This window comes from Callorhinchus milii, unplaced genomic scaffold, assembly GCF_018977255.1.
Source record: "Callorhinchus milii isolate IMCB2004 unplaced genomic scaffold, IMCB_Cmil_1.0 Scaffold1, whole genome shotgun sequence".
NCBI lineage: Eukaryota > Metazoa > Chordata > Chondrichthyes > Chimaeriformes > Callorhinchidae > Callorhinchus > Callorhinchus milii.
The window spans coordinates 54804003-54831339 of record NW_024704742.1 but is presented as its reverse complement, the minus strand read 5'-3'; the positions used below and the strand labels follow the sequence as shown (position 1 = coordinate 54831339).

The 27337-nt window shown below is 40.6% G+C and overlaps 1 protein-coding gene across 3 annotated transcripts in view; it reads right to left on the bottom strand.

Moving 5' to 3' along the window:
* micu3a (mitochondrial calcium uptake family, member 3a) overlaps positions 1-27337 on the bottom strand; it is an 85945-nt gene that overhangs the window by 24208 nt on the left and 34400 nt on the right. For all 3 annotated transcript variants that reach the window (XM_007892791.2, XM_007892792.2, XM_007892794.2), the window contains exons 3-6: positions 24898-24929; positions 23755-23833; positions 9770-9817; positions 8817-8899 (exon numbers count right to left, since the gene is read on the bottom strand). In XM_007892791.2, coding sequence (XP_007890982.2) covers positions 8817-8899; positions 9770-9817; positions 23755-23833; positions 24898-24929 — 242 coding nt within the window. The remainder of the gene's footprint in view (positions 1-8816; positions 8900-9769; positions 9818-23754; positions 23834-24897; positions 24930-27337) is intronic.

The following is a 27337-nucleotide window of genomic DNA, read 5'->3' as shown; positions in this document are numbered from 1 at the left end:
AACCAGAAAGATTGCACCACTGCATTTAGGCTTTGACTTCTAGGGTTTACAGTTTGCAGCCTTGTGGGAAGAATCCCTATTCCTAGAACATGCATTATATATTTTCAGACAAAGTGCTATTATTTTACAGTGAGGATTACAAGAAATAGGATTCAAGATTTTTTCTTCCACATCTATAGAAATCAATGAGAAATTTACCAAACTTATACAGCATGGGTACATAAACCAATCTTGAAGCGCTTCACAAAATGAATTGATTAGAAATATTAATACTTTATAGGCAAATACTTAAACATTTAATAAGTCTGCAAAGAGCTGTAGAAATTCTGGGATGGAGATGCAAAGCAAAAGAATATCAAAGGTTAAAATTTGAACACAAATCAAATAATTTAACCACAAATAGTTTAATTGCAAACATTAGTTTTTATTGCATTTTTAAGAGGTTTTTCAACAAAATCATTTGCAACTTCTGAGAAATATTCTTGTTTTATTAGGGGTCTTCGTTAATCTTCCAGCTTTGGGAGCATCTTTTACGTTATCCTTGGTTAATGGTACACGTGTCATGAAACAGGTCTGAGAAGATGTTAAATAGCTTCCTGATATCCGTGGTTGTCACACAGCCAAGCAATAACAACAACATGCACTTATATAGCGCCTTTAGCAGGGTAGCATCTCAGAGTGCTTAACAGTCGCAGAGCCTGACTCCGAGCTGGGGGGGGGGGGGAGGAGATGACCTTAAGCACGGTCGAAAAGGGAAGGTTTTAAAGCAAGACTTGAAAAAGGGGAAAGTAGGCAAGACGGAGGGATTGAGAGAGAGTGTTCCAGAGTTTGGGGGCATAGTGGCTGAATGCGCGACCTCCAATGGTGGAACGGAGGGTGCGAGGGATAAGCAGGAGGCCAGTGCCAGTTGAGTGGAGGTGCTGGGTGGAGGATTGGGGAGTGAGGAGGTCGGAGAGGTAGGGAGGTGCCAGGGAGTGAAGGGATTTGAACACAAGTGTGAGGATCTTGAAGTTGATCCGTTCGGTGATGGGGGAGCCAGTGGAGCTTGGCTAGAACTGGTGAGATGTGGGTACGGAGTTTGGTCCGGGTCAGTATGCAGGCAGCAGAGTTCTGAATGAGTGGATCTTTTGAATGATGGAGCTGGGGAGACCGATGAGAAGTGCGTTGGAGTAATCCAAGCAAGAGGTGACAAACGCATGTACAAGGGTTTCGATTGCATTTGGGGTAAGGTACGGTCGGAGGTGGATATTGTAGTAGAGGTGGAGGATCTTTTGTCCAGAGTTCTAAGGATAGAAGCTGCTCTGTCTGTGCATCTTACGATGGGTCGATTTTAAAAACCTTCTGGTATAGACTCTTAAAGAAAGTTGTGATGCCTTCCACTCCCATTTCTGTCCTGTTTGGTACGAACATAGGAACAGGAGTAATATAAAGGGCTGATAGTTGGTCTGAACTATCAGCCCTTCATACTGCAAAGTCTACAACACTGTTTAATTCATAATGTACATTTTCTCTTCATCGGTTAATATCCTTACTTTTCGAGCACCTAATGTACCTCTCTTCTGGGGGTCTGCTTGGCTCAGTAGTAGCACTTTTACCTTCAAGTCAGAAGGTGTGAGTTCAAGCGTGAGGGGAAAGTAGGTCCGGCGAAAAGAGAAGGACCGGTGAGTCGGTAGGTACCATCAAGACCCCAGGGATAGTGTGGAGCGGGAATGCCAAGACAGGCTCATCGAACTTTACATCAGAAATTAAAGAAAAACTCTTTACACAAAAAAACAATCCACACAACTACACATACCTGTAATGGAGGCCTGAGGTTCAACAGCATCGGGAAAGTAATAAGAAAAAGGCACATGCGAAAACACAGGAACCATAATGCCGAGTGGGTCATAGCACGGATGTGGGGTAGAAAGGATAGTTGAGGGTCAAACAAGATGCCAAGTTCCCGGACTGGCTTAGTGAGATGGAATGTGCAATCATGGATGGTGACACTGTCAGCGCCTGAGGTGACCTCAAATGATGAAGTTGAAACAAATTTATAGATGCTGTGAAACTGCAAGATCAAAGGAAAATATTGCAGCTAGGATTTTCTTTGATACCTACACCACTAAATGACTGATTTACACACTTTTGTTTAGTAACAAGTTCAAAATCTGAATCTTGGAAATTAGCATTTTTCTGCAGGAAATTCTTGAGTAGATTTCTAATGGCTTTCTACTAGGAAGGTTTCACACTAGTCGAAGATAAACATGGTACCGTGCTTGAAAACAGCCATATTATCCCCACAGTTGACATGAGGCAAACTGAATGGACCAAAGCAAAATGGATGCAGCTTGGTCTACTTTCACCTAGCAAATTCTTATGCTCTTATTCTGCAGAAAGATTGCTTCAGAGAGCGAGTGGTAAACGTATGGAACAGGCTCTCTAAGGAGATGGTGGAAGCAGAAAGTTCTGATTCTTGAAAAAACAAATTAAGATAGATTTCTGTGAGGAAATAATATCTCGAGATACAATATATAGTTTGGGACATGACATGTGCAAGTACTGCCAGGATGGTGGAAGGTGAATTTGATGGACCTAGGTCTTCTTTTGGCTAGCATATTCGAGTTCTTATGAGTGTCACCTTTTTAAATTAAATTAGTAAAAGTAAATTATTCAATAGTTAAAAATGTAACACTAAGTTCATTTCTGAACAGGTCCCCCGTGTCAGTTATAGGATAAAAAAGTGTTCTATAGTTACTTACAGAGCAGTCTCGTTTTAAGTACTGTTAGAGTAGTCTCTATTTAAGTACTATTTACAAAAGCAGATATTAGAGACAGCAGCTGCAAATTGTTCAAAATTGCATTGGTATTTTAGATTTTACACCTGCCTTTTAAAAGGCATATCATTTTTCAATCCCTTCATACAACAAAATCTTGGGCCTAAAACAGTCCACACCTACAATGATCTATATTTGCCCACTTCAAAAACGAAAGAATATAAAGGTAATCCCTAAATTGCACATATAGGTACAAGAGAAACATTTGAAACTGGATAGATTTAATTGAACGAAGATCACCAAAAATGTTCTGCAAACCTCAGCTCAAGTAAAATGATTATTAAACCATTAGGAAACATTTGCAAGTGACGAGAAACAAACCCAGATTTTAGTTTTTTACATTTCTTTGTATTGCATGAACTCCATTCGCACAACAAAATGTACAGGAGGTTAAATCTATTGTTTTCATAATGGTTAAATGTCAGTAAAGATCTAGAACACCAGAAATGTCCAGAGATTTTTAATTTTATTATCTGGGTGAATTTTTCAGCAAACCAAGTTTGTCTTCTGGTTGAACAAAGAACTCTTAATTCTTGTATTTAGCTACTTAACCATCATGGAGTAATCTGGATAATTATCCAAAATGGACAATGAATTACTGTGTGAATGGGACAATGATCTTTGAAACCAAAATCCATCTGAACTATAACCCAGAAGAGTTTCTGAAACCCCTTAAATTCTGAATTTAGTACAAAAAAACCTTTGGAAAAACATTCAGGAGTTGGCTTTGCAGTAGTGTTGCCTAAGATATAAGCCAGCACAACATCCTGAATATTCACAATCCTAGCAATGTAGCAAATACAAAGATTCTTTAACATAATTACTTGTTATTTTATCAATCTCTCTGCTGCCTTCAACACCACCATAAGTCTATTCTTTCCTGGTTTTACTCCTACCTATTCCACTTTGTCTCTAGAAATGGTTTCTTCTCCTGATTGCGATATTACACAGGACTCTATTCTTGGTCCTCTCCTTTTCACCATCTGTATGCTCCCTCAAGGTGACATTTGTAGACATGCAGTCCAGTTCCACATATGTGAAGATAACACCCTTTGTCCCTACCCTTGATTGAACATTGCTGTTCTGACATTACCCGTCAAAGTCATCATGTTCTGAATGGGTTGTAACTTTCTCCAGCTAAATTTCAGGAAGACTGCGGCTTGGCCTCCATTAACGTTTTCTGACCCCAGGAAACTATCGCATTGATCTGCATGGATCATCTCTATCTCATGAAACCAGTTCGGAACTTGCTGTCCTGTATCGTCTCTTAAATCTTAGATCAAGGGTTTTCACTTATTCAATTTTCCCTCTTTTGTGCAGCATTCCCTGCCTCCACCACTATATCTACCCTCGGGCCACCAAGACCTTCATCTATGCTTTTATCACATCCAAGCATGATAACGCCAACATGCTGCTAGCCATACTCCTCAGTTCCTCTAAGGCGCAGCTCGTCCTCTCCAGCAAGACTCTCCAAACTCCGCAAGATCATCCCCTATGGTCTCCCCATCCCCAGTCGATTAAGAACAATTTTACATTTACATTGTGCTGTTACTTAGTGTTGAAGGATGTCACAAAGCTCTTCAAAGCAGATGAAGTTATGGAATTCAAGATCCTCATCCTTGTGTTCGAATCCCGCTTGCTCTCCCCCCTCCCCACCCAATCGCTGCAACCTTCTGCAACCTCACGAGGTGAACTTTCAGTTATTCTGACCCTGGTCACCAGAACTCCTTCTCAGCCTCACCCATTTCTAAAATGAGCCCAGTATGCTGGTTTCAACCATCCTTCCTGTTAATCTGTTCCAGTCAGAAACAAAGCTATGGATAAAGAAATACTTATTGATGTCTGTCCTGAAATTGCCCTTTGTAAACCAAAATGATGAAAGCAAATAACATTGGGTCAAAGTTCCATTGTGAAGGAAATAGGACTGTGTGAAGTATAAAAGAAAATAACAGCAAACAAATTAGCCCATGAAATTAATGCTGTTTATACAGGTTTATACACAGCTTCTCATTAATACTGTTAAATCTCCCAGTTTAACTTATAGTGTACAGCATACTCCAAGCACTAGCGTACAACTGTACACCTGCAAACTCATGAATACAGTCACTTGCATGTTCCAGCCACATTTTTATTTATTGCTGCTATTGTTTGCAGAAAGCCCATACAGGCCTGCAATTGGAAAAACATCTTAAGGGGTTGTAAACTGTGCAAGCCTCTCAGTCCACAAACTGCAGAAAAATAGAATATGGCTTCCACTTCCTTTGCTGCTGGGTAATTCTACCTCCAGAGGTTTCGGGTGCAAACAGCACTTCAAGCAGTATTAGTGGCACCTAGATTACTCATTTCCACACTGGAATATAATCAGCACTGCACTAACTATCTATTTATATCACTGGCAACAATTTTAACACAAAAATAGTAGTAACATTTCTCCTGAGGATTCAGCAAATTTATCCAGTGAAGGAGTGAGTAGCCTTGGAAAAGTCTCCATAACTCCATGCAAGAGTAGGGAAGTTTGCTGCAGTTGTATAAGGCCTTGGTGAGACCACACCTAAAATATTGTGTGCAGTTTTGGTATCCTTATTCAAGAAAGGACATATTCGCCTTACAGTGGGTGCAGCGTAGATTCACTAGGTTGGTTCCTGGGATGAGAGGGTTGACCTACAAGGATAGGTTGAGTAAACTAAGCCTATATTCTCTAGAATATAGAAGAATTAGAGGTGATCTTGCAGAAACTTGTAAGATTCTTAAGGGTCTTGACAGAGTAGATGCCGTGAGACTGTTTCCCCTGGTTGGAGAATCTAAAACTAGGGGACATAGCCTCAAGATTAAGGGTCAGCCTTTTCAAACTGAGTTGAGGAAACATTTCTTTACTCAGAGGGTAGTGAATTTGTGGAATTCTCTACCCCAGAAGGCTGTGGATACTCAGTCCTTGAATATATTCAAGACTGAGATTGATAGATTTCTAAAGAATAGAGGGTTTAAGGGATATGGGGATAGGGCGGGTAAATGGAATTGGCTTAGAAGATCAGCCATGATCTTATTAAATGACGAGGCAGGCTCCTACGTCTTATGCCCTAGCCTAGGAAGGTTCAATTCCTAGTGAGTGCTAAATTAGCAAATCTCACAAAGGATAGAGAAATTAAGTATGATTAATTGGTTTCATTAGTACAAAAGGGACGCAACTACACAAGAGCGATCCCAAAGCTTTCTTCTGCTGGCTGAAATCTGTCATCGCCGGAAGGGTCCATCTGGGCTCTTGCCAGTGTTGGACAATTCTGGTGATCTACAACAGACCCATAATGATATCTTTGGGGTTTGGAGGAAGCATTTTGCAATCTTGGCATCTGATCCAACAGGTATGGAGGATGGAAGAACTGGCGGAAGGTGTGGAGCAGATTGAAAATCTTAAATGACCCAATATTGGGATTGGACTCCACAATTCGATGCGCTATGAATGATGAGGCAGCAGTTCCTAAACACAGATGGTGGGGTGGGAGGGGGGAGGAGAAATAGATAATAGTGAGGATCTTATGTATCCAAGCCAGGAACCTCAAATTCACCTTGGAGCTGCCTTCCTTGTGCTTGTTAACCGGACACCATCTGTGGCATACACTCAGTCAGTGTTTCTGATTGCAATTATGGTATCCATCCACAAGAAAGATGATCCTCATGAGACCGAGAACTATAGAGGAATCTCTCTGATTTCAGTGGATTTTTAACATGATGCTACAGGAAGTCACTGCACGTGTCGTGCACATTTGAGGCTTGTGGCTTGATCAGGAAGAACAGGCTGGCTTCCATTCTCATGAGGGAAGTATAGGAAGGGTGGTCGCTTTGTATGAGATCGTAAATCATCATAAAGCTAAGGGGAAACCCACCTATGCTGCATTCATTGACTGTGGAAGCACTCATGATGAAACTGAAAGCAATGAGAATACATGGTTAAATCTTAAGTTTTTATCAGAAATGTGTGTTCCAGCTCCAAGATCTGTGTAAGGGTTGTCAATGGACTCACTGAGCCTGTCCTTCTTGAGAGTTTCATTGTCACCATCCCTATTCAATGTATTCATCAATGACATGTTGGGATGGACTTGTGTATCTGTATCAGTTCCAGGCGATTCTGACAGAATTGTAACATTTCTATTTGTCAACAATATTGTGCTTGTGGGGACCTTCTGTGCTGCAATCACCATCTTGAACATTGGACCACTCAGTGGGACATGATGGTGGTGCTCCCAAAGGTGGAATTATGGTTCTGGCACAGCTCAAGAGAAGACATGGAGATTATTGATTGGAAGATATAAGAGACATGAATCCTAATCATTAATTATCGGTACCTGGGGGTTGTAGTGAACACCAACTGTTACTTGGACACATTCCCGAAGGACCTCGCAGAGAAGGAGCAAAGGGCATTCTGTCTCATGTCTCTCTTTCAGGACAGCAAGGTTCCAATGCAGCCCAAGCTTGTAGCATACAGGTCCTGTGTGCAAAGAGTTCTTTATAGTTCTAAACTCCTGGGGATACAGTAGAGAAACTTCCTCTAGCCCATTTGTAAAGTTCAGGATCAAGCAATGAGGTGGATTTGTGGTAAACCCGGGAAGGGGATGCAGGGAGGAAGGGTTACAGGTTACGCTGATTTGTTGCTGAGCACCCTGCAGGCAGGGTCGGCTTCACAGCGGGCACGACTAATTGCCAATGCCCCTCAACTGAGGACCTGAATTAAGCAGCTGGTGCTAAGTAAGCCTGGTATGTGGCATTGGGACTTGGACCTCGAGATCATCAAGGTGGCAGCATGTCACAAGTTGTCCTGTAAAGATCCTCCCATCACCCTGAAGGCTGATGAGACTTGGGCTTGGGGCAACACCTGCTGGAAAGTGTTATCTGCAATCCGAGTCTGTGAACATGTGTTTGTACACCATGGGACCCACCCTGATTGGTTTGCAGAGACGTAAGCAGCTGCTGCTCATGCTCCGTACATCCATCTAGTGGAGCTATCGCTCAATGGGAAAGGATGTGTGTCCAAGCTTTAAGCGTTCTGAGATGAGTGTTTAAGCATTCTGAGATGCTATCGATGTGAAGGGCTCCATATAAATGTTGTATTGTTGAGCTTTTGGGCAGGAAGATGGTGGCAATGCCCTCACTCAACTCATGCTGAGTGGTGTTGTCCACCAGGAAGCTCACAGGGGCACCTGGTGGTTATCTGCCATCCACCCAGTGAGGGCTCAAAGCTGCGCTTGTCGGATGTTAAATGACCAACTGGTGACTATCCTGTGTGGGATGGGCAGGAAATAAGCAGGGTCTCTTTGGAGCTGAAGGTGGCATGTTTGGTTCAATTCAGACATTCTATTGCAAACCCTCTGTGCTGGTCTCAGTAGATGAGTCCCTGAGCCAGGCGAGTCCACAGTACTCCAGGGCACTGCTGAAGACAGCCAACCTGATTCATGGCAGGATATGAAGGGGCAGAAATGTCTCTGCAGTCAGGCATTCTTCCCATTTAACTCCTGTAATCCACAAGCCCTAACAGATAGGGCAGTCGAAGGTGGACCACAGGAAAGCTTACCAGACAGTACTCTCAATGGCAGGCTATGCGGTTTTAGCTGTTAAGAATCCAGCAGTACCCCAACACACATTCTGGGGTGCCCAAGCCTTGGAAACCTGCATCTAATACAGAATCAAATTATTTAAGCAGGATGCATTCCTCCAGGGAGAGAGTGCGCAGTTCAATAAATGAGAAGTTTCCATAGGGATGCATAGAACTCAGTCTGATTTGGATACTCTTAAGCATGGTGATGGGTTTCCACATGTGTCAGACACTCGGCTGACACAAAACATAATGTACTATTAAGCGTACATAGTGATTTTTCACTAAAACTGGTTATCAACATGAAGGTGCATTTCTTATAAACATTCAAAAAAGAAAATCAATCTCGTAATAAATTGAAATTTATGCAGATTGTTTCAATAATCATAATGAAAATATTCAATTACGATACATACCACCAAGAATTCTTTCTTATCCACCATCCGATTGCCATCAGTATCAAACATGTTGAAAGCTATTTTAAAACCTGCATGAGGTTCTGTAACATTACACAAAATGTAGAATTAGTCATAAAGGAGTAAGAACTTTACCAAATGTCAACTGTTGTCTGCGTTTCATGTGTTAATTATCTTTGATCCACCTTTTCATTATTTAACTCCATGGGAGGTTTAATTTCTACAAAATACAAGATGAATGTGTGTATCATTCTATTTCATAAAACCTGGCATAACTAATTACAAGTAAACATATTTAACCCTAACTGACAGTGATATGATATATAGCAATGTAAAAGCCAAACCTTTTGTGTGCTTAGATTTTCTTAATTTCAAATCTACTGGATGCTTCAAAAGATTCTGGAGTTTTACATGAGCAATTGTATGTAAATCTTTGTGAACTGACAAGGAAAAAGCAATTTCAAATACTGCACTCATGATTCACAATTAATGAATAGTTGTATTTATGCAAATTAATTCAATTGCTTATGATGCTTGTGCAATTTCATCTTTAGTAGCAGATGGTTGACAACCATGCAGTTCAACTTCTAATGCTGTAGTAAACCACAATGAATTGTTAAAATGGGACTAAATTTTTAATGATATGAATACATTTTCCTTAGAATTGATGGAATGAGAATAACATTTCATGATAGATTGTAAAGCAGCCAAAATATATAGTATGAGTCCAGTCAAAGATGTACAACCAGATTCTAAACTGTTAGTAGTGTTAAAACATCTTAGGGAAATTATTATTTCTTGTAATTATTTTAAAAACATCATACTTTAAAATGCTTTAAAATAGACACCAATAACAAAATTGTAGCATCTCTAAAATGAATCTGCTCATTTTTAACATCAAAACAATGTAACTTGTTCAAAATGAATAAAAGCGACCAGCTTCAGTGACTCACTCGTTAATATGCACAAGAGAAACAAGTATTCTGTGTAGGCAATTATACCTGGAAAACAAGAAAAAATAAGCATAAATCGTAGAACATATAATACAATACAAAATTACATTTGTATAGCGCCTTTCACGTCGGGAGGACGTCCCAAGACGCTGATCAATCCTTAGAGCACTGAATATGCTGAGACATATAAAAGATTATCAGATTGTATAATTGAACTCCTCATCTTAGTCTAAAGTTTTGTTTTTGATGATTGAGCTATTTGTTTGTACAATAAATGAAAATATTCAAACCAATGTTTTATCCTTTGGGACAGCATTTTCTGTTTATACTAAACCAAAAAAAGGTAAAGTCCATTTGTTAAGGTTAAGTAGTCTTCTGCCTTACAGCTTGTTGCTTTTGTTCTCAACCTCGTACAAAAATAAAGAACAAACAACATAATTGACCTATTAAGTGGCTACAAATCCAAATAAATTAAAGTATGCCTAGGACTTTCATCCAGAGATAAGATTTTCCTTGTGTTTTGGTAAGTGGATATAAAACATCCTTAGGTAATCACTCAATTAATGCACCTAATTTATTTTTTATTTTTCTGTTCTTTGTTTGATGTCAAGCTCTTTGTTGTCAAACAAAGGGAAGAGAAGAGCTCCTGTCAGGTAACATGTTACTGGACATGAAGAGAGCTATCTATCAGCCCCTGAAAGCATTCTCCCCTTTGTTTGTAGCGGTAGATAGTGACTGCGCTCAGATAGTTCCAGTTGACTGCACAGAGTGTTATGGGAGAAAGATTCTGGAATGGGCACTGCAGAAAAAGAAGGCCATACGGGGAGATCACAAAGATGACACAAGGATCACAGTGGGGGGAATCTCAAGAATTGAATATAAAATATATACATAATTTAATTTTGCTAATTTAACCAACAGTGTGCAGATAAAATCATTGCTAACTCTATTTTTAAAACAATAATTAACCTTTGATAAAAATGATTCTGATTACTCCCTAGTTGCTTGATCAGGCTAAATCAAATGGCACCCAACCTCAGCTTTTGTTTGACCCAGAGTTCATTTTCTAGTTCAAGATTTGATCCATCAACAAAACTGTCTTCTTCCACCTACAGAACATTGCTCTCCTAGGCCCCACCTCACCACCACTGATGAAACTTCTATTCATTCTTTATTTCACAGCATGATACAGCACAGAAACAGACCATTTAGACAAACTAGTCCTCGTCAGAAGCCAAACCTCCAGTTATAGACAAGATAGATGCCTGCTGCACATTGGGAAGGAAGAACCTGAAGTTTGGTGTATCAAATTAATTAGCCATCCTGTCAAATTTGGCTTCCAGGTTACATTTTTCCAATGTTCTCTTCACTGGTGTCTATAATTAATTTCAACATCTTTGTCCTAGTTTTCAAAATACTCTTTATGGCTTTGCTCCACCGAGAAGTGAAATCTTCCCATGTGCCATGTCTCAGTTCATTCCCTCTCCTGTTTTGATTTCCTGCCAGCAGTCTTGGCATATAATAATAATGAAAAAATTCTTGCATTCGATATAGTTTCACATCAGAACGTCTCAAAGTACTTTGCACTTCATTGTATAGTGACTGTATTTTGAATTACAATGTTTGAAATGATACAGGATATTGCCGACGGTGACAGTAATATTATGAAATTAGTAGTACATGCACAGGCAGCCAGCACAAAATTCTGCCCCCCGTCCTCATCCGCATTACATTCCCATCACCCCAGTTCTCACTGGCTTCATTAGTTCACTATCTCCCAATGGACAGAATTCAATGTTTTCACCATCACCACAAATCCCTTCATACCCGAGTATCTCTCGATCTTCTTGATCTTCTCCTAACCCCAGTTAAGTTAGCATAATCAATTTTAAGAATAAAAAGGGATTACAAAAAAAGAGAAATCGCAAATACTCCCAGAGTTAACTTGTCCTTAATGTGTGAATTACAAACCAAAATATTTACAAAAGAACAAACAAATAATCAAAGAACAGCCTTAATGGACATTGCTGCAGCCACCTTTAAGTAGTAGAAAAAACTGAATTCTTCCAATTGACAACAGTGAGATGACCAACAACAAACTAGGGAAGCGAAAGAATGTAAAGCAGTTGAAGATGGTGGCATTTGGGATAAGTCAGACAGTGACACTCCAATACATTGCATTGTTGGAGGTGTTATCATCTGGAGGAAATATTAAACTGAGGTTAAAGATGTTAAGCCTGGCTATTCAGGTGGCCATTAATGATCACATGGCATTATTCAAAAAGGGAGTTTCTCCCAGTGTCTCGGCTAACAATTCCCCAGATAAAACTCGTCATTCACTTATTGGCTGTTTGTGGATTATGAATGATCACTGGGGAGGTTCCAAGGGCTTGGAAGCAGGCAAAAATATTCTCATTATCAAGAGAGGTAACAGAACCATACCTGGCAACTATAGACCCATAAACCTGATCTCAAAAATTGGAAACAAAAATGTATCCACATGATGTAGACTTTTAAAGGGCATTTGACAAAGTACTATATAAAACACTCCTTCACAGCTGTAGTCATTGTGTTTCAAGGGCAAGACATGGACATGGATTCAGAATTGACGAGAGTCTTTGTTAAGGAAGCTGGTCAAATTGGGGGGGAAGGGATGGGTATTAAACAACAACAACTTGTATTTTTATAATGCCCTTCACATGGGGTAGCTTCCCGGAGCGCTAAATGGGCTAGCTCAATTATCTGTATGCGATGCCTCCTGTTCCTTGTACATATTAATTACCTGGACTCTCAGGTCCAGGCTAAAATAGTTAAATTTGCAGTCACCTCCAGGTTGGGGGACATGTGGAATTAAGAGACAGCAAAAGCCTTGCAAAGAGAGCTTGATAGGGTAACTGGCAAATGAAGTTCAATACCGATAAATGCAAGGTACTACATACAGGAAGCAAGAATAGGAAACACATGTACTCCATGCATAGGTCAGAACTTGTCAAGAAGTAAGCGGGAAGAGATTCTAACAGTGTCAGATGACTCATTATTCATTCTGTCAAAACAGTGTGAGACAGCAATAAACGAGACAAACAGAACGCTAGGCTAAATCACACGAGTTCACATCACCGAATGTCATACCCAAGATTTATAGTGCTCTGGTCTAGAGTGCTCCTTAAAATTCTGGTTGCGGAGACAGTGGGGGCAAACCCTAAAGGGAATGCAGAGGAGTTCATTTTCTAGTTCAAGATTTGATCCATCACCAACATTTTCGAGTTCAAGATTTGAATCTGGAGAGCAATGAGGATTCTAGATAGGATAAATAGGCTGGTGAGCAATATTCCCTCAAGTTATACAGTTTATAAGCATAGAGTATCTAAAGAGACATGAGGGATTTGAGAATCACAAATAATCATTTTAAAGGAGCTAATAAACTCTGGACAAGTTTGAACTAACCAGAAGAATAGCAATTATAATTCTAGTATTCAAGAAGGGCAAAAGAGCCATAACCCATTGGACGGACCTCAGTGATCAAAAAACAATCAGAAGTAACTTTAAGAGTATGAAAATGACCCAACTGACAGTAACAGTGCTTCAGAAGGGCTAGATCCTGCCTAGCCAACTTTCATAAAAAAATAGGATTCCTACACAAATTAACGTCATTGGACATCAAGGGTAAAATACAGATTAGTAATTGGTAAAAGGAATAGAACAGAGGGGGCCTAAGGAGGCCATGCTGATTTTCCTCAGTTGTAGATTCAATGCAAGGCAGTTAAATTTGCAGAGGCACCAAGCTTCATACAAAAATATTATGAAGAATCGTCAACCGGTATTCACTTGGGATCAGCAAAAGAAGCAAGAGACAATGCAAGGAACTACTTATTGGAGAGAAAAAATAAAAAGCATGTGTACTTTTGGCACTAAATTTGCCAAGTGAGAATTTGAAAAACATTTCAGGGTATTAGTTGGTAATTGGTAACCATACCAACAACAACAAATTGCATTTCTATATACACCAGTGTGCGGCGGTAATAAGAACACACACAATTCTGAGCTACATTGCTAACATCAATTGAATTACATTCCCAGAGGTGCAGCCAGACAAGAACAGTGTTCCTGTCTGGCGGCACCTGGAGTAATGCAAACAGTTCAGAGCAATGCATCAAGATGGCTGTGTTGAATCTAGACAGTGCAGAAAGAGAGCAACCAGGCTGATCTCCATTGAAGATGGATAAGCTGTGAAGAACTACATCAGCTTGGACCCTTCAGCCTTCAAAGACATCTCAGCATCTCAGAGAGCATTTATCAAAGCTAATTAATGAGATAGAGAGTAAGCTTTCCTTCAATAGCACTTTGATACATGGTCAGTCAGCAGAGCAAATGGGTGCAAGCTGTTCACAGGTGCAGGTGGAAAAGGCAAGTTTAGGACAGACATCTGGAAGTATTTCTTTCCACAGTGGTGATCAACAGGTAGAATGGGTTTCCAGGAAGGGTTCACTTAAAAAAAATGTATGTCGCAATGAGAAGATGGTAGGCAGACTGGGGACAAGGATTTGTTAAGCCAAAGCCTTAACAAGTCGGGTGGTTTGTTGCTAGCTTGCACTTATTGCTCTCCAGAACTAAGTAATCTGGGTGCATTTCTCCAAAGAGAAACGGAAAAAGTATCAAATCCATTCCAGTCACATACATTTCCACGCATAGATGGCATACATATGTGGAACTCTGGATGATTAGGACACTCTTAAAGCATGTTGATGTATCAGACACATGGCAGACCAAACAAAATCTACTGGCCTTATATCTTTTAACCCATAGTCGCAGCACAGATATTTAGCGCAGAGTTGGATTTCACTTTAAACAGCAAAATTACATTTATAAAGCGCCTTTCACATCAGGAGGATGTCCCAAGGTTCTTTAAAATAGCATATGTTTCTATTTGTAATTGGGTATTTAAAAAAAGTATTTCAATAAGAAAGCAATATTTTTAAATTAGCTTTTTAAGAGAGATTTACTTAGTTGTTTGAACATTTTCAGTATAACATATTAGACTGCAGTTTTCATGGGTTAAGCATGTCCAACACTAAATCGTTGTGTGCTTCTTTACATAATTCTAAAGAAACAATACTTAGGGTCCAAGGTCTTCTTGTTCTCACTTATTTTTTCTTCTCCAATGTTTTTCCCTTTCTAACCCAGATAACCTCCCCCCTGGGAACCTCCACCCCTCACACTTTGCCAACTATTATTCCTGTAGAAACATTTACAGTAAGCGTTGGTTTGTTATTCAACCACAGGAGTCATTGCAACCAAGCTGGGCTTCTCCATGCACCTTTGTACCTTCCAGCAGGGAAATGGGGGAAGGGAGAGGTTCTGAGGGATCATTTCTAGACAATTTTCCGAACATTTTTTTCCTAGACAATCTTCAGGAGAGGGGACCCAGGTGTTTTCTCACTCTCTAATTTAGGGGTACTAAGATTAATTAAAGCACTCAAATTGAATGAGCCCAACTAATTCAGGGAAGACTGGGTTTGATCTCTTCCAGCCTACATGGCTTTGTGCTACAATTTATTTACCCATTCGTCCACTGGGGGAAGCTCTGGCCACGTGTCTTTGAAGAATTGAAAGAAACAGTATTTTCATTTACCATCAAAGGCTATGGAAAAGATTAAGCTTACTTACTTTCTTTTATTTCTTAATTATTTTAATGCTTACTGCATCATTCAATTTAGAACTATAATTAAGGCCAAAGCCAGAAGAAAATACAAGATGGTTGTTTTTAGAAGAGCAGACTTTGGAGCTCTGACAAAGGCTCAAAGACAGGATTATATGGGAAGTGGACCAGAAAACACAAAGTGGAATGCTTTTCAGACCGTTTTAGTAGATTTTAGGAAACAAGTATACCCCTTTAAAAAGAAACTTAGCAGGCCAAGACCACAATGGCTGAGTTAGGAGATCAAATCTAACTTTATATGAAAGATACAAAAGAAAAATGGCAGTAGATTGGGAGTCATAGAATGGTTCAACTAAACTGAATACAAGTGGATGTACAAAGACTATAGATAGCACTATAAGTAAATAATTTTATTCTACCCACAGTAGGAGAATTTGACAGTCCAGTCTGACACTGCAATATGGTGCTGGGGGAGCAGTGCATTTTAGGAGGAGCTGTCCTTCAGATGAGATGTTTAATCAAGGTCCCATCTCCCTGTTCAGGTAGACATTAAAGATCCCATGCCACTATTCAAAAAGAGAAGGTTTCTTTAAAAGTTCACAAGTTCCTCACGTTCAAAAGCAGACCCTGCCGAAAGCTCAATTCCTCCAGGATTTCAAGGCCTCAGCTAGCAATTTAATCACTTGCCCATAGTCACGCTCTTTGGCAAGACTTGCACTTTAGTTGCTACCCTGCATTAGGTTGCATATACATTCAATTTGTTGTTGTAAACTGCCACATCAAAGAGCTTTCCTTCAAGTGCCTCAACATTTCTCATTCATTGTGACCAATAACCTACCACCAACATTTGCACAGAGCTATGCCAACGAAACTCAAATCTCAACAGATCACATTCTCTCGAAGATTCTCTATAATGCAGATTCAAGCGTGATGTGACACAGAAAGGGAAAGACTCAAAGAGAGATTGCCGTAAACCATAAGTGCACACAGTTTCATCTGATGCAAAGATAATAAAGGTGCAGACCATATAGTTTCCACCAACCTGAATGCTTCTATGTTACCACTCAAAGAGTCACACAAAATTAGATGCTAAGATAATCTGCCTCAGATCTAAGCTTCTCCACACAAGTGTATTGGCAGCTGCCTCAGATATGTATTTCCTACTTTTTCTTCTTTCCTTAATTTTAATTTCACAGTTTGTGTGATATCATAGTCATAGATTGGTTGCTATATTTGCCTGTGTAACAATCACTTAATTTCTAATTATATTTTGTAAAAAGCTTTGAGGTTTTTATTTTTACATTAGATAATATACAAGTGCAAGTTATGTTGTTAAAATGCAAGCAGCTATTGGGAAAACAGAGTCTCACCTACTATTGCAGTATTAAAGTGTTTTCTATTTGGATCCATGTTGGCCCTTCATTGCTAAGTCAGAGAGAAAAAAAACTGTATTATAATAGAATAATAGTCAATATTCCAGTTTCCTTAACCCTTAGACAACAGAGTTATTTTGGAACACTGGGGTTGATCTGATTCACTATCCCAAGGGCAGATTAAACTACTTGAGTACTTGATGCTAATCAAGTAAATTATTACAAGACAATAATCTAAATCACAGGGTCAAAACATGAGACTGGCATAAATTAGCTGTCATGTTGGCATAACATCCATTCCTAGTCTAATCATTAATTTCTAATAATTAACATCATTCCTTGAACTGATTTGAGATGGTCTTTAATGTGAAAAGCACGACATAAACACAATTTGTTGATGAATCACTGAAGAATCCAGCCTTGAAAGTCATTTGGTTAAATACATACATATTGTGCAGGAACTGCATACCACTACGCCAAAGATGTCTGTCAGAAAGCTATGAGGAAACTCCGAGGCTTGGGTTGACAGCTGCTGGAAGCTGTTACTTGGAGTTAGAGTTTGTGAACATGCGTTTGTACATCCAGCGCTTAGAATTAGTTTGCAGAGAGGTAAACACCTGCTGCTTAAACTCCAAACCCCCAACTGGTGGAAACATCACTCAATGGGAAACAATGCGTCTGAGCTGTGCATAGGAAGATGGTGGCAATGTTCTCACACATTTCATGCTGAGCTGCTTTGCCCACCAGGAAGTGCCAACTCGTGACTACCCTCTTTGAGTTGGGGGGAGGAGGGGAATGAGGAAGGAGGTAAGTAGGATTTCCTTGGAGCTGAACTGGCTTCATGGTGACATGTTCAGCAAAGGAATGTCAGAATCGATTCAATCCCCTGTGGCAGTCTCAGTAGACCAGTTCCTAAGCTAGGCAGGTCTATGGTACTCCAGGGCACTACTGATGATAGCAAAGCAAGTTGCCTTATTGGCAGTACTTGGAGGGGCAAACAAGTCACTGGGGGCAGGGACTTTTCACACTCTGCTCCCATTAACCCTGCAAGCCAAAGCCCTAATGGGGAGGGTAGTGCGAGCTGGAGAAACAGAAAGAAAACTTGCCAGGCAGTGCTCTCAATGGTACGTTGGCAGTTTAAGATGGTTAGATCCAGCAGTACCCCAAATGCACATTCTGGAGTCCCCAAGAGTTGGCTCTTTCCAACCTGCACTTAATACTTTCCAGAATTAGGTAAGCAGGATGCTTTCCTCCAGCGAGGGAGTGTATTCCACTAAATATCTCTGGAATTTCCATGTGTAGGTGGGATGCACAGACTGGTTTGGTTACTCTGAAGCATAGTGATGGGTTTTCACACGTGTCACACTAAAAAAATGCAGGAACTTATTTAGCTTTAGTCAAGTTTCATATCTGGCTGTTCATTCCAGCTCACAGAGCCAGTGTGAAATATCAGCACTTTATTCTCCCTCACTGATCATTAAAGCTTTTCTCACCTTCCTTGATCATATCCACTTTCTTCCATCTCTGCAACATCTCCTGCCTCAGTCACTACTCCACCCCCAGCACAGCTGAGGATCCATGCCTTTGTCACCGGAAGTTTTCCTTTACCCAGAGCGAATCAACAACTGGGACAAGTTGCCAGGAAAGGTGGTAGAGGCCAAGATACTAGACTTCTTATATAAAGCAGCTTGATGTAGTGATGGGGGGATGGTAGATGTGTGTTCTGGAGAGAGGAGATCGGACAGGCGCAATGGCCTCCTTCAACCAGACCAATCTTGTGATCCAGGGCTGCTCAATTTTCCACATGTTGCAATAAGTCCTTGCATTTGATATAGCAACTTTGACATGTGGAGAACATCTCAAAGCACTTCACACAATTTTTACAGCAAAATGAAATGTTGTGTATTTGAAGGGGAATACAGCAGCCAAGTTGTGCATAGCTGTGTCCCAGAAATGGTCATGAAGTGAATGACCAATTTTATCTGGAGGATTGCCTTCCATAAATCCAAATGATTCAAAACCCTGTTGCCCGTGTCCTCACCCATATCATGGAACTTGTGGAATCCCATAGTGTAGTGGTTAGGACCCACCTCGCAAGCGAGAGGACCCAGATTCGATTCCCGGGTGGGGTGAAACCTTGGTCAAGTTTCCTTACTCTACATGCCTCTGATGACCTAGCAGCAAGTAAGAACCCAGTTGTTAGTCAGTTGGCGGATTTCTTTCCGGAGGTAATAATCCCCTCAAAAATTTAATATTCATTTTATTACTGTTGTGAGATATTGTTGTGCACAATTGACTGCTGCGTGTTGGCCACAAAATACACAGTAATTCACTTTACAGATATCTGTGAAGCACTTAAGAGTCATCTCAACGATGTGGTAAGACACTATATCAAATGCAAGGTTTATTATTATTATTATTACCAGGTTCCACACCCTCATTGTGCTCTTCATGCTCTCTTCACACCCTCTTCATGCTCTGGCATCTCCCAACCTCTCCGATCTACTGACAATCCGCTCTCCCCACCCCCTTCGCTCAGCTGGAACAGGTCTGTTGCACATCCCACATTTCTTCTGTTCTATGATTGGTGGCCATGCTTTCAGCTGTTGTGCCCTCAAAACTCTGGAACTCCTTGCCTCAATCCCTCCATCGTGTCCCTTTCTTCCCATCTTCAAATCTCGCTTGAAGATTTTTCTCTTTGACTGTGCTTTTCGTCATCTCACCCCACTTTCTGGCTCACCATCAAATCACACCGATGTTAAGCACAACCTAGGTATCAGGTTCGACCTTGAACAGTCTGTCCCATCCCACATCTGGTCCCTGACCAGGACTGCTATCTTCTACCTCCACCACATCACCTGCCTATAACTGTAACTCACAACCAATGCATCTGAAATCCTCATTCACGCTTTTGTCACCTTCCATCTTGATGTTTCCAATGCCCATCCTTGCCAATCTTCCCAGCTTCACCACACATAAAATGTAACTGATTCAACCCCCCGTAGTAGGTATTCTCACCTGTACAAAATTCTGCAGCACAATCACCCCCATCGTTGCAAGGCTCCCTATTGCATAACAGATCAACTGCAAGATTGTCACACTTACTTACAAAACATTCATTGCCCAGCATCTCCCTACTTCGCCTCCTGCTTACACCCCACTTCACTACCCACTGCCTTTGCTCAGCTGGCTCTGCCTACACGTCGCTCGACCCTTCTTCTCCACAATCGGCGGCCGTGCTCTGGAACTCTGCCACAATCCCTCCACCTTGCCAGTCTTTATATTGTATCGGAAGAGCTTCCTGAAGAGTCACTTCCCCTCTCCCTGGCTGGACATCAAGTTCCGCCAATGTTAAGCGCTCTGAGACGTGACTCTCGTGGACAACAACAAAATTACATGTGTGTAGCGCCTTTCACATCGGGAGGACGTCCCAAGGAGGGTGTTATGTAATTGCAAGTTGGTGGTAGCTCTCCAAAGGCAGCTCCCTTGTAAGGTCATTAGGGGAGTCCTGCAACTCAGTGGTTAGAGCACTCGCCTCTCAAGCAACTCTCTCTTGAGTTCAATTCCCAGCAGGGCGAAACGCTGGGCAAGTTTCCTTACTCCACATCTGTTTACCTAGCAGTAAGTAGGAACCTGATTGTTAGTCGATTGGCGGATCATTTTTCTGGAGTTAATAATCACTTAAAAAAAAAGTGGCCACTATTTGTGGGACAATGCTGTGTGCAATTGGTTGCCTTGTTTCGCTCACAAACTATACAGTCAATTCACTTTACAGTATATTCTGTGACTTTTTTGAGACATCTCAAAGACGTGATAAGGTGTTATATCAAATGCAAGGATTGTTATTATCATCCTACTGTACAAACAGTTTTAAAACTCAACAGAAATGCATGTTAATTAGTCTTAATGTATTAATAGCTTGATTTTCAACGCAAATGTATAGACTCCTTTTAATGTCCAGTTATCTCCACATTATTCCCAAAGATACAATTTAAAACAAATTGGTTATAGGTTTGATCACATTTGGAAAATACAGTACTTGTATGTGTTGTCGAAAAAACCTGGGAAGGTTGGGTCTTAATCAGATCCCACTTTAACACTTCCCTCTACTAAATAACAATTGATCTTCAAGAGAAATTTTGTTTCCATTCGTGACATAAATCCCATGATGAATCTCCTATAGTAAATACAATTTACACTGGTATGCTAGGATTACACACAATCCTGCAGTATCCAAATATAAACTTCTAGTCCAGAGGGTAAATTTATAACAATACCATCTCTCAAGGAATAAGTAATGTTTATATTGCAAAAATACTTAATACCCATTGAACTACAAAGTTTCGCTATCTTTGTGAATGGTCTCAAATTGTAGTCTAAATAATTGACACTGACAAAGCAAAAGTTCAAATAGATGTCGTTAAGCAGAAAAATTCCAAAGCAACACCTCCCAAAAAGCTTTTTTTTCCATACATTGTAACTCAATGCTGCTCTAAGAGTTAATTCTATTCACAATGATCAGTAGTAAGAACATAAAATTGTCTTGCTAGCCATGGACCTCAAACAGACTTAGACATCCTCGAGTGCCTTCACAAGCCTTTCTCAAGATGAGCTTTGTTTGATGGCCAATATAATACCTTTGTGCTTTGGTTTGAAACTCAACACCAGGATTAACAGGTTTCAACCCAGTTCTGGTGCTTAGTTTCAGTTCCAACACAAGTATTTGTTCTGAGTGTAGAAAAGTACCTGCATCACAGGTATTCAAAATGAAGGAATTAACTCTTCAAAGCCCTAATGGCAGCTTTATCCATCAACAACAAGTAACATTCTGGAAATGTTGGTCTTTTTTTTAAAATCACATAACACTCATACCAACAAAAGGTAGGAAAATAACAGTAATTTTAGCAATTTTTCAATTACTTTCATGCAATGTGCTTTGAAAAGTGTGGCAGACATCACTCCTTTGTTTCACAAACATTTAACCTTTGAATTACATTTGCTCCCCCAGTTATCATGTTGTTAACTGGAAATTCTTGAACCCAAATAGCTGAGAGCATCAAAGGCCCAAATGATTATGTTCACTGATTTTAACAAAAAAAAGTAGACAAGCATAGAGAAGCAGAATGTTGAGAAATCTCCTATGAATCATCTGTCCTTAATGCTATTTGAGCATTCATACACCCAGAAACTAGAATTAAAATCTTTAGCATTAAGGGTGGAAAAAGGTCACTATAGCTTCTTAAGGTCTTGTTAAAGAATTCAGGAGTAACCCTTGCAGCATTCTGCTGCTGATAAAGCAAATTGAAAAGTAAATATTGAAAGGCAACTATTGACCTGCAGGTCAAACTTACTGCAGTAAAACTCACATAAGTCGTATCAGTTGAGACCACAATATTTAATATGACTTACGCAAAGTCACAGGCAAACCGTACAAGTTATATAAAATCCGATTTAATCAATGATCTACACTGCACATGCATAATTCAATGCAGCTGGTCAGTGAGCATGCGGTACTTCGCCACTGCAGACGATAAGTGCGCATGCAGTGACGGATCAAGACTATATTTTCCGCGATTCAATACGTCTTGTTCAACAGTCTGGTTTCTGCCCATAGCACAGAGACAGCGCTTGTCAAGGTCACAAATGACTTCCTCTCTCTCTGTGACCAGGGCTTCCTCTGACTTCTCATCCTCTAGACCTCCCTGTCGTGTTCAACACAGTTGACCATGCCATCCTCATCCACGACCTCTCCTTCCTCATTCACCTTAGTGCGACCGCACTAGCCTGGTTCGAGTCCAATCTAACAAACCTCTTGGTGATATCATCTGCTTATATGGAATAAACTTCCACACATATGCAGATGACACACAAATCTACTTCTCCTCCTCCAGCTCCTCCTCCAGGTCTGCTGATGTTCTGTCAGCTTGTCTGGCAGACATCTGGGCCTGGATGAGCACAAACTTCTTACAACTAAATATTGACAAGACAGAAGCCATATTCCTTGGCTCCAGTCAACATCTTCTGTCCTGCAGCTCTGAACTCCTCAACCTCCCCAGTCTATCCTTCAGATTCACCGAACCGGTGCACAATCAAGGCATCAGGTTCAACTCACAGCTGTGCTTCCTTCCCCACATCCGATTTCTGACCAGGATTGTTTCTCCACCGCCACTACATTGCCCGCTTCCGACCGTACCTTGCCCTAGATAGACCCGACCACTCGTCCATGTGTTCGTCACCTCCTGACTCGACTTTTCAAATGCCCTCTTTGCCGGTCTCCTTAGCTCCACCATGCACAGGATCCAGCAGATCCAGAACTCTGCCGCCTGCACACTCACCGGTATTAAACTCCGTACACTAGTTCTAGCCAAGCTTGCTGGCTCCCTATCGCCAAACGGATCGATTTCAACCTACTACCCACTGCCCCTTCCTTCCCCATCTTCAGGTCACATCTGAAGACTTTCCTCTTCGACTGTGTCTACGGTCACCTCCCTCTCCCCCCGGCTGGGCGTCATGCTCTGCCATTGTCAAGCACTCTAGGACCTTACCCTGCGTGAGGGGAGCTATATAAATGCAAGTTGTTGTTGTTTGACCAGATCAAAAGTACGTCTCGCATGATTCAATGCTGCCAGCCGGTAAATATGCATTCGTTGACGGGTCATGACGTTATTTCCCACGATTCAATGCCACCGGTAAGTGCGGGAGTAATGGAGGATGGGCGAAACAGAATTACAAGTTAATACAACTTGGGCAAAGAAATCTGAGGTTTTTTTAATATGAAACTGAATGGAACTTGGGTGAACGTACAACTTCGGCAATTTTCAATTTATAAAGGTAAGACTGATGCTATATTATAAAAATGCTTGTGGATTCTAAACACAATGAAACCTGGATCCTATTTTTAAACACACAGTTTAAATATTCCAAAAAATATCAGCATTGTCATCTAATTCACTCACCTCTGTCTTGTAAAGTTCGAAAAAGATTTGAAGTGCCTTTCCAAACAGGAGGAGTTTCTATGAGCACATTTTCCAATTCCTAACGAAAGTTAATAAAGACAATATTCAAGCAGGGAAAACTAATTTTAATGCAAAATGTCAGCTGGTACATGGAAAGCAAGTGAAAAGTCCACAGTGAGTCCACAGTGCAACTGTGGTATAAGTAAATTCACGTTACAGTGAAGCACATTATTCGGGGGCTGCACTACACATTTGTTTTATAATATTATATTATATAACGACTGGTGTCTAACAACCACCAGTATTAATCTGCAATATCTATTTCAAGCTAGGCTACTGGGTTATGCTTAAAGGGAAATTGCTTCAGTGATATTTCTTCCATAAGTGTATTTTTTCTGCTGTTGGTAACCAAACATCATGTGCGATTATGGCAAAGAAGAATATTAAATTTCTGGAACACAGACTATCAGGCCAAATGGAAGAGGTGCATTCTCAGTGAACATATTGATATGCAATGACTTTGTAAAAAATGTAAACTATTTATAACCTGCATCAGGTTCTTGCCAGTCCAGCAGAACCTCTTTATAATGCAATTGCCTGGGATCAATAACTCACCAACAGTGGTATAAGTGTTTAAGTGCACTGAGACGCTTACCCTGTATGGAGGATGCTATATAAGTGCAAGTTGTTGTTGTTGTTGTTGAAGTGAAGTGCTAAAGAAATAGACCCTTTGGATTCATTAGGTCCCCACAGACAGCACTTCCTAAAAACTCATAGGAAGTGACAATTTGAAACTTGGCTGTTTTGTAGCACTGGAAGCTGGTCAATCAGCACCAAAAGCCAGGTATATAGTCATTCCATTTAGTGCAAGTCCACAGGAGACGAGTGCTATAAGCAGGAGAAGATTCCATAAGAGCACTAACTGGGCTTCCTGTGCTTGGTGATTCATAATTTCAAATATATGGCCTATGTCCTTTGTATATACAGAACTCAATATATTATCATTGCTATTATCATTTTAAACCAAGTTAGGCATATCACAATGCTTTTTCCATTTCTTATTTGATTCCTTCAATGTTTGTGAACCTGAATCCCTTACTGCAGAAGTGATAAATGTCAAATAAATGAGTAATAATCACTCACCTGTCTTGTAAGCGATTTCCGAGGGTGAACTCCTGCATAGAAACACATTCATTTACTCAATTCAACAGAGTTCAACAATTTAAGTAATGGCCAATAATTCAATGACAATGGTTATTTCAATTAATCATAGACAAGATCCTGACTCTTCTGCTCATCTCCCATCAGCGCCTTCTCACCTCAGGCACTGATTGCATCAACCCGCTGAACATTGGTGTCTTGTTTGACTCCCAACTGTCCTTTAAACCCACATCTGTGCTGTTGCCCGCTCGGCTTTCTTTCAGATCTGTAACACTGCCAGCTCCCGCCATTCCTCTCCTGGGCCGCCAAGGCCCTCATGAACAACTTCATCACAGGATTCAGACGACGAGGACCTCTGCAGCCCATGTCGTTTCCCATACTAGGCTCCACAATCCTAAACTAAACTGCTGCCAAGCTCTTTAATAACTGTGAATATACCTGGCAAATTAAGTTAACTAAACAAAATAAAATTATTCTAGATGAAAATTAAGAATCAACTCCCTTTAAAACGCAACCAGCCATTTTATTACATTAAAAACCAAACACCTGATGTGCTAAGACTGGTCTGCTTTGCAGTGGCTTTATAGGAACAGATTTTGATTTGCTTTTAAGATAAAAACAAAGAACTGAAACAGTGATTGACATTTTATTCAATGTGAAAGAGAACTGCTGCCGGTGAGGCGAAAGCCCAGAATGATACCTTCGACACAATAGAAGGGGAAAGAATGCCTTATTGTGTAATTCTTATCTGGGTTAATTGCAGTATTATATTGTTGGTGGGAAACCAACACAAAAGTAATGAAACAGATTATTTTTCTACAATAAAAAACACACACTTGAGTTTCTGGTTCAGTTGGTTGTGCCTCTGGATCAGAAGGTTGTGAGTTCAAAGCCCACGTTGTAACTTTGAGCTCAGTCTGTGAATCCCTCTGCTGCACTGTCAGAGGTGCTGTGATTTGGATGAGCCATTAAACTGATGTCTTATCTGCATTTCAAGTGGACATTATTTAACAACAACAAATCACACTTGTACAGCGTCCTTCATGTCAGAAAGATGTCCAGGGCACCAGACAGTCGGGGGCTTTTGGACCCGAGCTAGGAGTTGGGGCCAGGAGAAGTGGGAGCAAAGCACAGTCGAAGAGGAAGGTCTTTAGACGGGACTTGAAAGAGGCAAGAGACGGGGTGAGGTGGAGGGATTGCGGGATAGAGTTCCAGAGTGTGGGGGCAGAGACGCTGAATGCCTGACCGCCAATGGTGGGGCAGGAAGTGTGCAGGACCTGAAGCAGGCCGGTGTCCGCCGAGCGGAGGGAACGGACAGGCTGATATGGCGTTAGAAGGTCAGAGAGGTAGGGGGGAGAAGACTGTGGAAGGCTTTGAAGGTGAGAACAAGGGTTTTGTACTCGATTCTCTGAGGGATAGGGAGCCAGTGAAACCAAGCCAGCAAGAACAGGGGTGATTTAAAAAGAGAAGGGAGTTTCTCCAGGTGTCCGGCCACCAAACCCCCAAATAAAGATTGGTTATTCATTTCATTGCTGTTTGTTGAACACAAATTGGCTGCCATGTTTGCCTTCAATTATACAACCACTAAACTTGACAGCAATTACTGGTGAAGCCCTTGGGGAAGTTTTCAATGTTATAGGCATTATAATCAAAATTAAGGATTATTACTGAGTGCTGCTATAGGACCAATTCAAGGCATGGGTAACAGCTTGTGCTCTCATATCAATGCTAGATTGTAAGCTGGCACGCTGCTGGCATATATTGGTTAAAATAAACTCAGGAGTTGTACAGAAATATTCCATTGATAAGGCAGAGGAATAGGAGAATCTTGTACAGCATTGCTCTGAAGTCTTAAAATGTGTGATTTGCCCAAACTAATCTACGTGCATGTGGTATGTTCAAGCAGAATTCATATTTTCTCTATATAGTGCAGAGGAAGCAAATTTGGGATTTCCAAGAAAGTATAAACTAACAAGGTAATTTGCAAATGTACAGATTTGGTTACTCAGAAACTGTTTGCAAAAATGAGGTACGCTTTCTCTAAAATTATGAAAACTTGCTAATGAACATGCATTGCTGAGTTAACATTATACTGTTTAGACTTTTGGGGGACTGCCATTTTTTTTAAAATGGTAGGCTGAGAATTAAATTTAAAATAATTTGGGGTTACAAGTATGGTAGGTTGCAGTAAAGCCCTATTTTATTACTGGGAAAACCAAGATGCATTCCATTGTATTCTATAAATCATTGCAGACACTAGAAACAGAACACTCACAAAACAAATAAGTAGCAGTATATTGGTCAACCCCAATATATTCCTCAGATAAATGCAGAGGCAAATATATTATTGGTTCCAACAAGACTGCAGAAGTGTACACTTGGTCATACAACAACAGCAGCAGAGCCTGACTGAGCCGGGGGG